Below are 14,554 nucleotides of genomic sequence, written 5' to 3' on the forward strand. Positions count from 1 at the left end.
AGTTTGTCTATACAGAAAGTTGATTCAGTGCAGACACAGAGACACCCATTCATTCCTAAGGGTGATTTAGAGAGACTGATTAGCATCAATGTTTTTGTACAATGGGATAAAGTCAGAGCCCCCAGTGAGAAACCCATTCATATATGGAAAAAAAACATGCAAACTTCATCAGAAACCAGGATCTTCTTGCTGTAGGATAACAACACAACTAGCTGTGGCCCTGTGCAGCCCTACTAAACTTATATAGTCCAAAATGTCACTCATATACTGTACAATTAAGATGATCTAATGATGTAATCCCAGTAGATTATATAAAACACTTGGTTTCAACAGGAACAAGTGTCCAACAGCATCTACTGAGTATCCAGGTGCTGCCGCTAGCTGAGAACAAGGGTATCAAAAAAACAAATATTTTTGGACTGACTTTTTTTTTAAGTAACTTTTTTTGTGTACTTTTGGTCTTAAAGGGGTAGTAATTGTAAAGCCCAATGTTGAAAAGCCATTGAAGCATCACAACATGCAATAACAATAGAAAAAATCACTACAAAGAAAGATTATCTAGGGGTTAGTTGTTTGAGCTGTTTGTTACACACCTGTTAGCAGACTGTCCTATGAGCTGTCACTTCAGACACACTAACATTTCCTTCAACTGCACTAAAACTAAAACTCTAACCACTTCTTCTGATCCTCATTGTGACTGGGGAAGGGGTCGGCCTTTTCCCCTTTCAACATCGAGTCTGCAAAAAATCAGAGAGAGAGAATACTCTTTTTTAATGGACCCCCACTGTCATCCTTTGGTGTTTCCCTTTCTCACTTGCTGTTCTATTTTTATCTTTCAAACAACTGGTCTCCTAAAAATGGGCCTGTCCTGCTCCAGTAGGGGAAGAGAAGCTCGACTATGTATGGTATAACCACCCAGAGCACATCGCAGACCTGATCGCGCTCCTCTCCTCTTTGTGTCCACAGGAAGCTGTGAGGAAGGAATCACGCAGCGGGGGAAAGAGTTTCCTAAGAAGTTTTGAGATTTCTCTCGGCATGCTAAAAACTTGAGCCGACAGACTTTCTTTTGCCTTCTAAATCCGTCTGCAGAGATTTCTCACGTTCTTCCATCCTTTCCCAGGCGGTTGTCATCTGACTTCTCCAGTTGTGCAGCTTCATCTTCCAAGTCACGCTCTGTGTGGGTGGATGGTAAGCCGTGGACCATGTTTTCCCTGTGGTTGTTCCTGCTCCCTTGCCTGAGCTTTGTGAGTGTGACGCCGGCTGAGAAGGGCCTGGAGTTCCCCCAGTACGACGGGAAGGACCGGGTTCTCGACATCAGTGACAAGAATTACAAGAAGGCCCTGAAGAAGCACAGCATGCTCTGTTTGTTCTACCACGAGAACGTGCCGGACAATAAAGAGCTGCAGAAACAACACCAGATGACCGAGCTAGTACTGGAGGTAAAGCATGAGAAGGAGGGTAGTCATTGGCAAATTGAGAAAAGAGAAAGAGGCGAGTGGATGTGGTACAGAATTAAATGATATGTGACATATAAAGGTCCATGTTTGTGCTCCAGTAAGCTGGAAACCCACAGATAGGAGATGATTATCTGTGGGTTTTTATCTATCTATACGAGGAATACTCCTGAAGGTCAGTGTGTACTCTATGAATGCCCAGTTATCCGGTAAGATGCATTGCTGTCACTTGAGGTTGTTTCACCCTAATTCACAGCGTCTCCATCCCATAGAAGTATATGAGCTCTTTTCACCCTGTGGCGCTGCTCTGTTCAGAACCAGAGATCTGCAGTATTTAACAGCTAAAGGTCACAACATTCTTGTCTGCAATACAATACCTAAAATCCCCCACCCCCAAATCTAATATTCTGGCCCCAGTCACAAACTGATTTCTGGATTAAATGGTTCTTAATGTTTAGCACAAAATGGCCTTGTCTCACAGGACAAAGCTAAAGCAGGGCTCCTCTTTGACCTGCAGGAGGTAATTTGAACTCCTGCTAATAGCTTCCCTGCACAGGTGGGGCAGATCAGCTATTATCAGGCAGCCATTAAATCTCATGTAAGGAATTTGTCTAACCGTTACTGTGAGTGTAGTGTTCAAACAGTAATTTAAGGCTAAGCCAACAAAAATTTAATGATTAGAATATAACAGTCTTTTTATGTTTCCCTTAGCAGGAAAATGTGCCCTATTGCAGCAGGAAAGGGTGTAAGATTGTAAGAAACAATGTACAAATAAGGAATCAATAAAACAAAAAAACACTAACATTTAAATAGAAAAATATAATAATCAATGGGAATATCCCAATAAAAAAATGTATTATTCTTTTAGAAGAAAATAGTTCAAGTCCAAAGCTCAAGTAAACTCATTACTCTGCAAATGCTTGAAAACCACCACATTTCATCACAATATCTACATTAGTATGTTGAATGCTCAACAATCATCTCACCGACTTACTATTGTTGTTTCATATATTGCAATCTCTTAATTTTCTTGACACAAAAGACATTTTGTCCAAACGGTTAATAAGACAGCAGCTAGCTTCACCCCTTCAAGCACCTGAATTTGTAGCAAAACTGATTTTTCTAACATATATGTATTTTATCTCTGTCTTCAAAAAATATTAATACAAAATATTTATTATAAATAATGACGGTGTGCAGCGCACGAAAACATGTCTGAGTTTTAAATTACTTTCCAGAGAATAAAAAAAAAGGCTACAGGATAATATCAACAGACATTGACTGCAGTGAGTAAGAACAGATGTTGCATTTAAACTCTGTTTGTACAATGATTGGTGACATTGGTACCTTTGTACTTTTAAAGAACATCTTATAAAGAACAACTTGCAGCAGCAAGCTGGGCCTTTTTCCATGCAGCTACAAGGAAGGAAGAACATAATAACTAAAGTGTGTAACCACTTCTCAACCTGGTTTAGGTGATCACTTCTCCTAAGTGGCGCTGCACCACTTTAGACTCCGATATAATTAGGATTTACAAAAACTGTTTAGTTTTGGTTTTTCTGTTTATTGTGTCTGTTTAAAACCTGCTCACACCTGCCAACAGTGAAAAAAAAATATGTAAAAATAATTTTTTCAGGAAAACATCTTGCTCTTCAGTGGAATTGGTGTAAATTGGTGGGAAGTGACTTTTAAGATAATCAATCAAAACACATTTTTCAGACATATGATGATTCTCTGAGCTTCTGGTGTCACATTTAAGTATGTAAACACAAGCAATCATTTACAAGCAAGTTTACAGGAACCCCAATATTGCTTTGTTACCTATTCTGTTTTTCTTTTGTTTAGTTTTTCTGATATCTCTTTCAGGCTCCACAGTTCAGTTTACATGGAAACTAAATTAAGCCAAGCGAAAAAAATAAAAAAAAGTTACCATGTTTTGCGATTTAATTTCCAAATGTTGCAAGAAAAAGATGCAACAAAAGTCAAATTCTTTTCATGCAGTAGAAGAAACATCTGATGAGTTTGTAGAAACCACTAATATCTGGTTAAGAACCGTTCAGCGCATTGCAAATTGGAGTTACGTATTCATGTGTGTATTAACCCAACTGGAAATCCACCATTTTGCAAGCCCTCCCAGCAGCACTTTACCAGTATGTTCCCTTCCCTGTTGCATGGTGTCAGGTTCAAACACTAGACATTTATCACACACTGCAAAAAACAGAGACAAAGAGTCAGTGATGAGTTTCTACTCGCGAGGAGAGTGGTCAGAGAAAGCTTCAGTTACAATCTCCGAACAACACTCTGAAGTTTCTCTGCTCGCCTCGCTCTTTTATTAGATCAGGAATGCCCTAATTACATGGAGCTAAGGGGGGGGGGAAGTATACTCTGTTTGACACAGCAAACTCTTATCCATATAAGATAACTTGAACAGCACATTCTCCTCGAGGTCGTTGGGGTGTGTTCTTGTTCTCTGCCGCTTATCTTCTGCAACACAAGAAGTGAACGAACAACAGACAGAACAAACTTCTAAAAGTGGCATAACATTATAAGCTTCATATAAGTAAGATTAAACAAATAATAATTCTAACATTTCCCTCCTGTTTATGCCATTTTTAGCCAGAGCTAGTCCTTACTCAATAACTTCTTTCGATTTTCTATTGGTAATTCATTAAGTGGTTCAAAACAGGTACACTCAGAGGGAAAAGGACACATTTCACACCTTACATCAATAACATTGTATTTACAAGTTCAACATAGGAACATTTGAGTCAAGATACAAGTCTGGAAAGTTGAGAGACATTTCATCTTCTTCATCACTGGACTCTGCATCTGTTACATTTTTATTGTCGTCAGGAGGAAGGAGAGAATACATTTGTTCCTGCATCGGAGTGATGGCAGTGGTGATGAGCTTTTGTATTAAAGCTCTAATACAGGGAATACAACAACATCCACACAAGGTCAGTATTGCTGCAAACACAGCTATGGGAATTAAGACAGAGACTATTAGTTGTTGATATCGGCCAAATACATTACCCAAACCGTCCCACATTTCTGTATCAGCTCCAGAGTGGTCTTTCATCTTGCTGTTCAGGGCCCTCAAACCATCCAAGGCCTTGGTGAGGCTGCCATCCGCAGCGGTATTGTTGGGAATGAAGGTGCAGCACTGCTCCCCAAAAAGGGCGCAGACCCCACCCCTTTCTGCCAACAACATATCCACAGCAATGCGATTTTGGAAAGCCATCAGGGAGGTAGCTGACAGTTGCTCGTGGACGGCTGAGAAACCTTGCTCTGTTTTGTTACCTAACCTCTGGACATTGTAGTGGATGTAGTTTATTCTATCAACATTTTTATTTATAGTACACCACCAGCAGATAGATGATTCAAAACCTGCATATATCTGATTTACCAACTTATATTCATCAGGTACACCACGTGGGACCCCAATACTATCTATGTATGTGGGATCATCGTCATCTTTCAGTGAGCGTTTCTGACGTTGGTGCCACACTGATGGAAGCACATTACCTAGTGAGTCAAGTAATTGTGGTACTGTCATAGGATATATTGAAACAGGTAACAGCAGAGTTACTACAGTGCACAAACCAGTAGTATTTGACGGCAGTTTGTCAAACAACCTGTTATCTCCACACCACCACCAGATGTCACTGCGGGATAATGGGTGGAAGTGCCGAGTTACATTTACTATAGTTGAACAATTTCCTGCTGTGAGAGTTCCTAATTTAGGTCCGTTACCAGAACGTTGGATGCAAGTGAAGTTATTTCGGGCCACATTTCTAGAGAAGACAGGTCTGTTTTTTCCAAGAGGGGAGAGTGGATATACTTCATCCCATACACTGCAATTTCCTGTAGGATTTGTTGCATTCATAAGTGGAATCAAACATTCATTTGGGAGCGTAGCTGGAACCACTCTCAAAAGTGGTCGTGGACCCATACATACCACACAATCCCCTTGTGGAACTTTTGCAGCCTGTTCTATCATTAGAAGCCAGTTGTTGCTTCGGCTGGTAACTCCTGTGGTTATTCTAATTAGCTCATCTACATCATCACCCTCTGCATTAAATACAGTTATTTCAGAACTTGCGAGTTTGGTTGAGTGTGGGCCCGCAACCATTATGCCTGGGGCGGTGTTACTTGACTCTGTAAAGTTCTGGCACAGGGAAAACATTTTATAGGGGTCGTTTCCGCTTTTCTCGATCCATAAGGAAAAGTGGAAACAAGGAACATCATTTTCGAAAGGAATTGGATTGTTTGTGGTGTTTATGATTATTTTCAGCTCTTTATTGATTTTCCCCAGATGCATAACTTTAGCCCAGTACTGTGCTCGGTGTTTTTTCGTTGGATTTGGCTTCCAACTGTCCCCCGTATAGGCAAAAACGTTGTTCCAGCTTACACTATAGTCTCGTGATGCCATATACCAATCATAACCTGCCCAGGCAGAGCCTGGGTAACCCCCTATCTCGATCTTATTTAGGTCTAGGGAAACCACAGTTGTCAATCTAGATGCATTAACGCACAGGTATATTTCATCTACAACCACTTCACCTGACCCGCTGCATGGTTTGTCTATGTTCCTAACCTTAGAACCTTCTATAGATTTTACATATTCATCAAACTCTATATCAGCCGCGATGGAGTCGTCCCTCTTTTTCCTCGGCGTAACGTGTTCCTCTTTTAATTTTATTTCATACCAGAACAACAGGAGAGCTGCAATAATAATGACCGTAGCTCCTACACCAAAGATCACCTTATTTCTTTTAGTCATCATGTTTTATGTTTTGATTCCCTTCCTACGAACCCTCGGCAGAGTTGTGGACTATCTTCACCGGTTTGAGACAACTGTATACTAGAAATACAGTTCCCTTTGTACCACGGGCTTCCTCTGGGGTCTAACTGAAGGTAGGCAAAACTTTGTTTATAAAAGGTAAAAAGGCTGATGATCAAAAAACTTAGCAATACTGTAGCAGTGAAGGTTATTACCAAGAGAGTTATTTTAGTCATCTTTTTGTATTACCAGTTTACAATGTGCTAAGTGGATCCATGTGTTTCTTTCTGCTATCTTAACTGCAGTTCCTGTGGTCAACAAGACCTGATAGGGACCTTCCCACTTTGGTGATTTTCTCATATAGTTTTTTCATATAGTCTGCTAAGTTAGGTTCATCCTCTGCTTCCCATTCATTCTTGAATAATGGAAGTCTGTACGGTCTCCCAAATAGTGTTTCATAAGGTGTTAGCCCTGATGTACTAGTGATGTTTATATACATTTTAACTAGGTCCAAACACCGTGTCCAGGGCCTTCCTGTTTCTTCCATACACTTCTTTAATCTATTTTTTATAGTACCATTCATTTTTTTTTACCAGTCCTGCACTTTGTGGGTGGTAGCTGCAGTGGTTTTTTTTTTTAAGTTTATGTGGAAGGCAGTTCCTATGTTTTTTACCACTTGGTTCACAAAGTGTGTACCATTATCACTATAGATTTTTTCTGGTATTCCATATCTGGGTATTATGTCTTTACATAGGGCTTTTGCCACTGTTAGGGCATCTGGTGTTTTAGTTGGGAATAGTTCTATCCATTTTGAAAATGAATCTATGATCACTAGACAGTACTTTTTCCCTTCACTTTGATTTAGTTCTATAAAGTCCATGTGTATACTCTGGAAAGGATAGTTAGGTGTTGGAAACCTCCCTCGCTTTGGACGTAGATTACCTTGAGCATTGTGCTTAGCGCATATGAGGCAAGCTCTACAAAAATTTTTTTGAATATAGATTAAAACCATAGGTTGTATAATGCTGATTTACTAATCCTACCATCCCTCCTGTTGAGACATGTGTTTTCCCATGGCTCAATATTGCTGCCCATTTATATAGATTTTTTTGGTAGGATTGGTTTTCCTTCTGGTCAGATGTATAAGTCATTTTTTACAGTTGCTCCACTTTTTATCCAGGTTTTTTGTTCTAGTGTGCTTGCTTGTTTTTGCATGTCTTTCAATATTTCATTATCGATTTGTTCTTCTGTGGACCACAGTACTTCTTTTTCTCCCATTGCTGCTTGCTTAGCTGTTTTATCTGCAAATGCATTTCCCAGTGAAACAGAATCAGTATTAGAGGTGTGTGCTGCACATTTGCCTATTGCTAATGTTTTTGGGAGTTTTACTGCTTTTAAAAGTTCTTTTAGCAGATCTGCATGTGTAGCAGGTTTTCCTGTAGAGGTAACCATTCCCCTATTTTGCCAATATTGTGCGAAGGTATGAGTTGTAGCAAACGCATACTGGCTGTCTGTATAAATTGTCACATCTTTTCCTTTCATTAGTTTGCAGGCTTCTGTTAATGCTATTAGTTCAGCAGCCTGAGCCGAGAAATGTTGTGGTAACGCCGCAGCTTTTAGCACTTTGCTCGATGTTACCACAGCATATCCCGTTCTAGTTTTCCCAAATTGGTCTTTCTTAGAAGAACCATCCACATATACTGTGATTCCTTTTGTTAATGGGGTGTCTGTCAGATCCTCCCTACATTTTGCTGTAGTTGTTGCCAAGGCTTCACAATCATGTGGTTCTCCATCATCTAAGGTTGGCATAAGTGTTGCAGGATTTAGAATTGTACACCGCTCTGTTGTTAGATGTGGTTGAGACAACAGGATGGACATGCAAGACAAATGCCTTGCTGGTGACAGAAATGTCATGTTTGTTTGTAATAATAATGCGGATACTGCATGTGGCACTTTAAGTATTAGCTCATGAAAAAGGACCACATCTGCACTTGCGGTCACTGCCATTGAGGCTGCAACTACAGCTCTAATGCATGGAGGCTGAGCACAGGTTACTGCGTCCATTTTAGCAGAATAAAAAGCTATGGGTTTCATCTTATCTCCGTGTTTTTGGGACAAAACCGAGGTCATAAATTTATCTCTGCTATCAACCATTTGGACAAACGGCTTCTTGTAATCTGGAAGAGCTAGTGTTCCACTTCCCACTAATTCTTGTTTTATTTTACAGAATGCTTCTTCACTTTCTGTGGTCCAACTCAGTTTCTGTCATTTTCATTTCTGTAGTATAGATTAGTGCACTCAGAGGCGCAACTATCTCAGCATAATTTGGCACCCAACTTCTACAGTAGTTTGTCAGCCCTAAGAATGACATCATTTGTTTTTTTGTCTGTGGCTTTGGAGCCTGTAGTATTGCTGTTTTTCTATCCTGTATTACTGTACGGCCCCCAGATGCTAGTTGGTGACCTAGATACTTTACTGCTGGCTGTACTAATTGGAGTTTATTTTTGTTGACCTTGTGTCCTTGTAGTAATAAGTGTTTCAATAGTGCCAGAGAGTCTATCAAACAATCTTCTTTGGTTTTTTGATGCTAGTAGAATGTCACCTACATACAACAGGATTTGGCTCCCTTTTGGAGGTTCAAAGGTGGAGAGGCTGGCTGACATTGCTTGTGAGTAGATTCCCTTTTATCATCAAAGTCACCTCTGGCCTGTATCTCTCCTCGAAAATAAGTACTCTTAAATTCAAAATTTCCTCTTCCCCTGTTTCAAGATCCTTTTCTTTCTCAACATCATCTAGTCATGCTGATTGTTGGTGTTGGGAACTTCTACAGTCCTTTATTAGATGGCCCTCTTTTCCACACTTCCAACAAGCTCGAGTTTCTGGGTGTGGACCAAATCCTCGCCCCTGCTCCGTCCTCTCCCACGTCCTCTGCTTCTACCTCTGTCCCTTCCTCCCTGGTAGAAAACCTCTGTTTCCTCCCCTTGGAAAAAGGTAGAAACCGGTGTGGATTTCTGTTTTCCTTTGGTCACTTTTTCTGCATGTAAGGCATGGTTAATGTAGTCTCCGAGTGTACTATTACCCATCCCTATGAAGTGTTTCAAAATCCATCCATTTATTTCTGGTCTAGATCCTGCATGTAATACATTTTTTAACTGCTGTCTGTAAACACCCTGCTCATTATTGTCCTCCTGTAGTCCACTATGGGTTTTAAACACCTTTTCCATTCTCACTCTAAAATCATCAAATGATTCCTCAGGCTTCTGTTTGCATCTACCGATTTCTGTATAGTTAGCCTGTCTATGGTACCTAGCTCTGATCCTGGTGAGCAACTCTCCCACTTTAGTATTCAGGTTTTCACTCCCCTGTTCCTCTGTTACTGGAGGGTCGCGTTGTCTATTTAAAGGATCATAATTTCCCTTTACATGATGCCAGTCGGGCCCTATAACCTGCATCCAGACCTGTTGTGTTTCGGCACCGTTTAGATAGTAGGTTTTTCTAAGATTCTCCATGTCCTCCAAACATTGTTCTAAATCTTCTCTAGGATGTGGAATGCCACCTACTGCTCTCCTTATATATATACCTGTGGTACTTAACCTGCCATTAAAATCGTACTGCTTTACCCAGTAACAAAGCGGTTTTACTGCATCCTCATTTATTTTTTCAACTCTTTTCCAATCCTTACTAGACAGGTCTTCTAAGACCTTCTGTTTATGTTTGCTTCCCCTTTACCCATTTTGAACTAAATTTAGTCCAGTGTGGTCTCAACACCTGCTGTGTTCTAAACACTGGAAAATTTCAACAGGATGGTGATAAATAGATTGTGGTAAAACTCACTTCAACTCAGAGAGCGGAGTTTTCTTGTCTACAAACATCCACAAAATCTCACCATTTGTTCCCCGTTGTTTTGGTATAAAACTGTTTATCTAGTGATATTCAGTTTTCATTCACTCACACACACTTTCACACTTTTAAGTAGGACGCTCCTGTCCTTCGCGGAATTTAACTACCTAGTAGAGGACTCCCGCCGTCCTTTAGCAGGGGACGCCGCCGTCCCATACAGCATTTAACTAACTCAGAGAATTTAACTAACTTTTTCGACGTTTTAATGATGTAATGTTTATTATTATTATTATTTTTTATTTCTCTCTTTCTCACTGATTTTTTCTGTTTTTATTTTAATTATGTAAAGCACTTTGAAATGCCTTGCTGCCGAAATGTGCCATACAAATAAAATTTGATTGATTTATTGATTGATAGAGTTAGGGGAGTCTGCCCTCCCGCGGACTTTAACTGCTTTTATTTTACCTGATAGTGCCTAGGATTCTCAGGGTTTTAATTTCTTACCAGAGGACGCCGCCGTCCCACACAGATTTTAACTTATAGTTAGAGGAGTCTGGCCTCCCGCGGACTTTAACTGGTTTTATTCCAATTTTTTACCGTTCCCCATACATACTGGTTTTAAACTGAAACTACTCACTGTGTCTCCAGTCTCTGAGGAAAACCGTCAACCGTCGGACTCCAGCTCGTGAGAAAAAAGGACCAGTCCCGGAAAGGGTCTTAAATGCTGTGCACAGGCTTCCTGGTTTTTACTCACCCGCTGGAATCGTCTGGTATATCGGTAACTCCTGCTCGAAGGACCAATTAAATGTCAGGTTCAAACACTAGACATTTATCACACACTGCAAAAAACAGAGACAAAGAGTCAGTGATGAGTTTCTACTCGCGAGGAGAGTGGTCAGAGAAAGCTTCAGTTACAATCTCCGAACAACACTCTGAAGTTTCTCTGCTCGCCTCGCTCTTTTATTAGATCAGGAATGCCCTAATTACATGGAGCTAAGGGGGGGGGGAAGTATACTCTGTTTGACACAGCAAACTCTTATCCATATAAGATAACTTGAACAGCACATTCTCCTCGAGGTCGTTGGGGTGTGTTCTTGTTCTCTGCCGCTTATCTTCTGCAACACAAGAAGTGAACGAACAACAGACAGAACAAACTTCTAAAAGTGGCATAACATTATAAGCTTCATATAAGTAAGATTAAACAAATAATAATTCTAACACATGGGGAGGCCAAACACCAAAAAAAGCTCCTGTACTATACATGACAAATACCAGAACAATTATATGCTGTATGCTCTGACTGCGGTTATATTTAGAACAAGGCAGACTGAGCGATTATGTAACTATATCTTTCTGCCTCTATCCTGCAGCACCTGTCAGGCTGCCAACGATCTTCTGTGATCTTGGAGCTTTGTTCAGATTTGTTTGTCTTCGTGCAGAGACTGTGGATCTTTTCTTTCACTTTAACTCTCCCTAATATTTCTTCCTCGACTTTCAGCTTGTTGCTCAGGTCATGGAGGAGAAGGACATCGGGTTTGGGATGGTCGACTCAGTCAAAGACGCAAAAGTTGCAAAGAAACTGGGTGAGAACATTTTTTTCTTTATTATAGCAAGATGAATATAATTGAAGATATTTACCCTTCTTTTTGTCTGTAATTGTTTTTCTTTTAATTGCAGGCTTGGAGGAGGAGGGAAGTGTGTATGTTTTTAAAGATGACAGAGTGATCGAGTTTGATGGTTTGCTGTCTGCGAATGTTCTGGTGGAGTTCTTGCTGGATGTGAGCAGATTTGTTTCAGAGCATATTTCCAACTTTGGGTTCAGATCAGTGCTGGTCGCAGTTACGAGTCCACACAGGTCACTCTCCAAGCTTTTTGCTTTGGCTTCTCTCTTTAGCTTTTGGAGGAGCCAGTGGAGGTCATAGAGAACGCTTTGGAGCTGAAAGCCTTTGACAGAATGGAGGAGGACATCCGCATCGTTGGCTACTTCAAGAGTGAAGACTCTGAACGTGAGTTTCAGCCTGAACATCTTGCTTGTTTAGGTAGCTTTGCAAAGGAATTTCTTTGATTTGATTGGAGTAAAAATAGATTTTAATCCTCTCATCTCCAGGGATTTTTTCATAGTTTTGTATTCATACATTAAATTGACAAACAGGACCCCAAACAGTTCAGATTTTCCTAGGAAAATCAAAATTACACTTGTGTAGTAACTATACTGGTCAAAAACTTTTCTGAGATGTGAGAAATGTGCCTCTACTAACACCACCGCAATTTAAGAGGAATATAAATTTTTTATAAAAGTGTTATTTGACCAAAACAGTAGAAACTGAGTCTAGTACACAGTCAGAGCTGTGCTGGAGCTTTATCCCATCTGGCCATCTGTGGGAGAACCACACTGAGGTCAAGGATGAGCTATTTCCGCTCCCTGATGTGCAAAGGACAAGCTGATCTGCAACTAAAGAAGAGGACACGACAATAAACATGCTTCCTTTACTATAAATACTTCTGCTCTGAGCTGCGTACACTTTATCTGGCGTTTTTGTTTTTAGATTACGAAGCATTCAAAGAGGCTGCAGAGCACTTCCAGCCCTACATTAAATTCTTCGCCACATTTGAAAAATCTGTAAGTGTCAAACAGAGTATGAAAGGTTGTCATCATTGGGAACCTGTTACAGTTGACTGATCTGCCTCTGTTGGTTAAGGTGGCCAAAGAACTGACCCTGAAGTTGAACGAGGTGGACTTCTATGAGCCCTTCATGGAGGAGCCCGTCACCGTCCCAGGAAGGCCGCACTCCGAGAAGGAGCTGGTGGACTTCATAACAGAGCACAGGCGGTAAACTGTGGATTTACCTCGATTTATTTCATGCTTTAAACTATTTGCAACCTCAATTCTGCGGTGTGATATGATTTGACGTGCGATGTTGTGTTTCTGTGCCACCAGACCAACTCTGAGAAAGCTGCGTGCAGAAGATATGTTTGAGACCTGGGTCAGAGATCAGCAAAACTATTAATCTTACTTTATGTTTTTTTTTTTTTTTAGCAGCTAGCGTTGAACCTTTCTCTTTTCTTTTCAGGAGGATGATATTGAGGGAATCCACATTGTGGCTTTTGCAGAGGAAGAGGACCCAGGTAAGATTACGTAACATTGTGGAAAATGATAGTTTATATGATATAATCTGAATAGGTTGGAGATCTACATCTTTAAGAACATAAACAATAAAAACAGGTCTAAACTAAGAAGAAAAAATAGTGACTTAAGATTGTATCTCAAAATATATTTATAAATGTAATATATTTTTAAAGAAACTAAACAGTAACAACAAAATTCCTGCTTTCCAGATGGTTATGAGTTCTTAGAGATCCTAAAGGAGGTTGCCAGAGATAACACTCACCTTCCTGACCTCAGTATCATCTGGATCGACCCTGATGACTTCCCCCTGGTGAGCCTGATGCCTCCTTCGTCAGAGTAACTGTGAGTGAAGCAGAGAGCAGAGGCAAAACAATTAGATCTCCTCTTTCTGACTCCTTCCAGCTGATTCCTTACTGGGAGAAGACCTTTAAGGTGGATCTGTTCAGACCGCAGATCGGCATTGTCAATGTTACAGATGTAAGTTCCCGAACCCGAACGTCAAACATGATGTTCAGAATAAAAAACCAACATTTCCTGACACAGTTTTAACCTTTTGAACGTGAGCGCAGGCAGACAGTGTGTGGTTGGAAATGGAGGATGAGGAGGACCTGCCCACGGCGACGCAGCTGGAGGACTGGATTGAAGACGTTCTTTCTGGCAAGGTAAACACCGAAGATGATGATGATGATGATGATGACAACGACGACGATGATGATAACGCCGATGATGATGAGGATGAAGACAATGAAGATGATGAGGAAGATGATGAGGATGATGATGACGATGACGACGACGACGATGATGATAATGAATAACTAACTGCCTTGAAGTTGGCTCTTCCTCCATCAGTCCTGCTGTACAACTTTGGACTAAAACATGACTGTATATCATCTGAATCGGTGCCTGCGAATCTTTTTAACTTATTTTAACCTTTAATATTCATCAGCACAATTTTTGAACATGTAAATACCTCTGTGAGCAGGGTTGAATATAGAAATACGTAAACGTGTTCATGAGGGACATGTTTAATGGATATGAATTTGACTCTTCATAATAAATGGTGTTGACGTCAGTTTCTCCTGTTGCAAACTGCAGTCTTAGTCTGCCATTGCGTTGCTTGTAGTTGGTACTTTCGCTGTGATTGTTCAGGTTTTTGCGTTCATCTTTACAGCAGGCGAACAAATCAAGACTTTTTTCTCCCCTGGTTTAATGTTTCACACAACTTTTTTAATGCAGCTGATACACAGAAGATGATTGGTTCAAGCGAGTCTCTTTAAATGGTAAAATGGCGTTTAGTTCATAATTATATAATAAAATTTAACAAGAAGAAACAATACGCTGTATAAAATG

At 40.4% G+C, this 14,554-nt stretch overlaps 1 protein-coding gene across 1 annotated transcript; it reads left to right on the plus strand.

Moving 5' to 3' along the window:
* The first annotated feature begins 863 nt into the window (after positions 1–863).
* Positions 864–14,293, plus strand: casq2 (calsequestrin 2). The gene is made up of 11 exons (XM_008400953.3): positions 864–1,439; positions 11,576–11,660; positions 11,755–11,855; positions 11,972–12,083; positions 12,624–12,697; positions 12,777–12,907; positions 13,016–13,061; positions 13,149–13,203; positions 13,414–13,514; positions 13,607–13,681; positions 13,774–14,293. The coding sequence occupies exons 1-11, from the start codon at positions 1,203–1,205 to the stop codon at positions 14,017–14,019; spliced, it is 1,263 nt and encodes a 420-aa protein (XP_008399175.2). The 5' UTR covers positions 864–1,202; the 3' UTR covers positions 14,020–14,293.
* Positions 14,294–14,554: the final 261 nt, after the last annotated feature.

The sequence above is a fragment of the Poecilia reticulata genome, chromosome 2 (assembly GCF_904066995.2).
Source record: "Poecilia reticulata chromosome 2, P_reticulata-male-v2, whole genome shotgun sequence".
NCBI classification, from domain to species: Eukaryota; Metazoa; Chordata; class Actinopteri; order Cyprinodontiformes; family Poeciliidae; genus Poecilia; species Poecilia reticulata.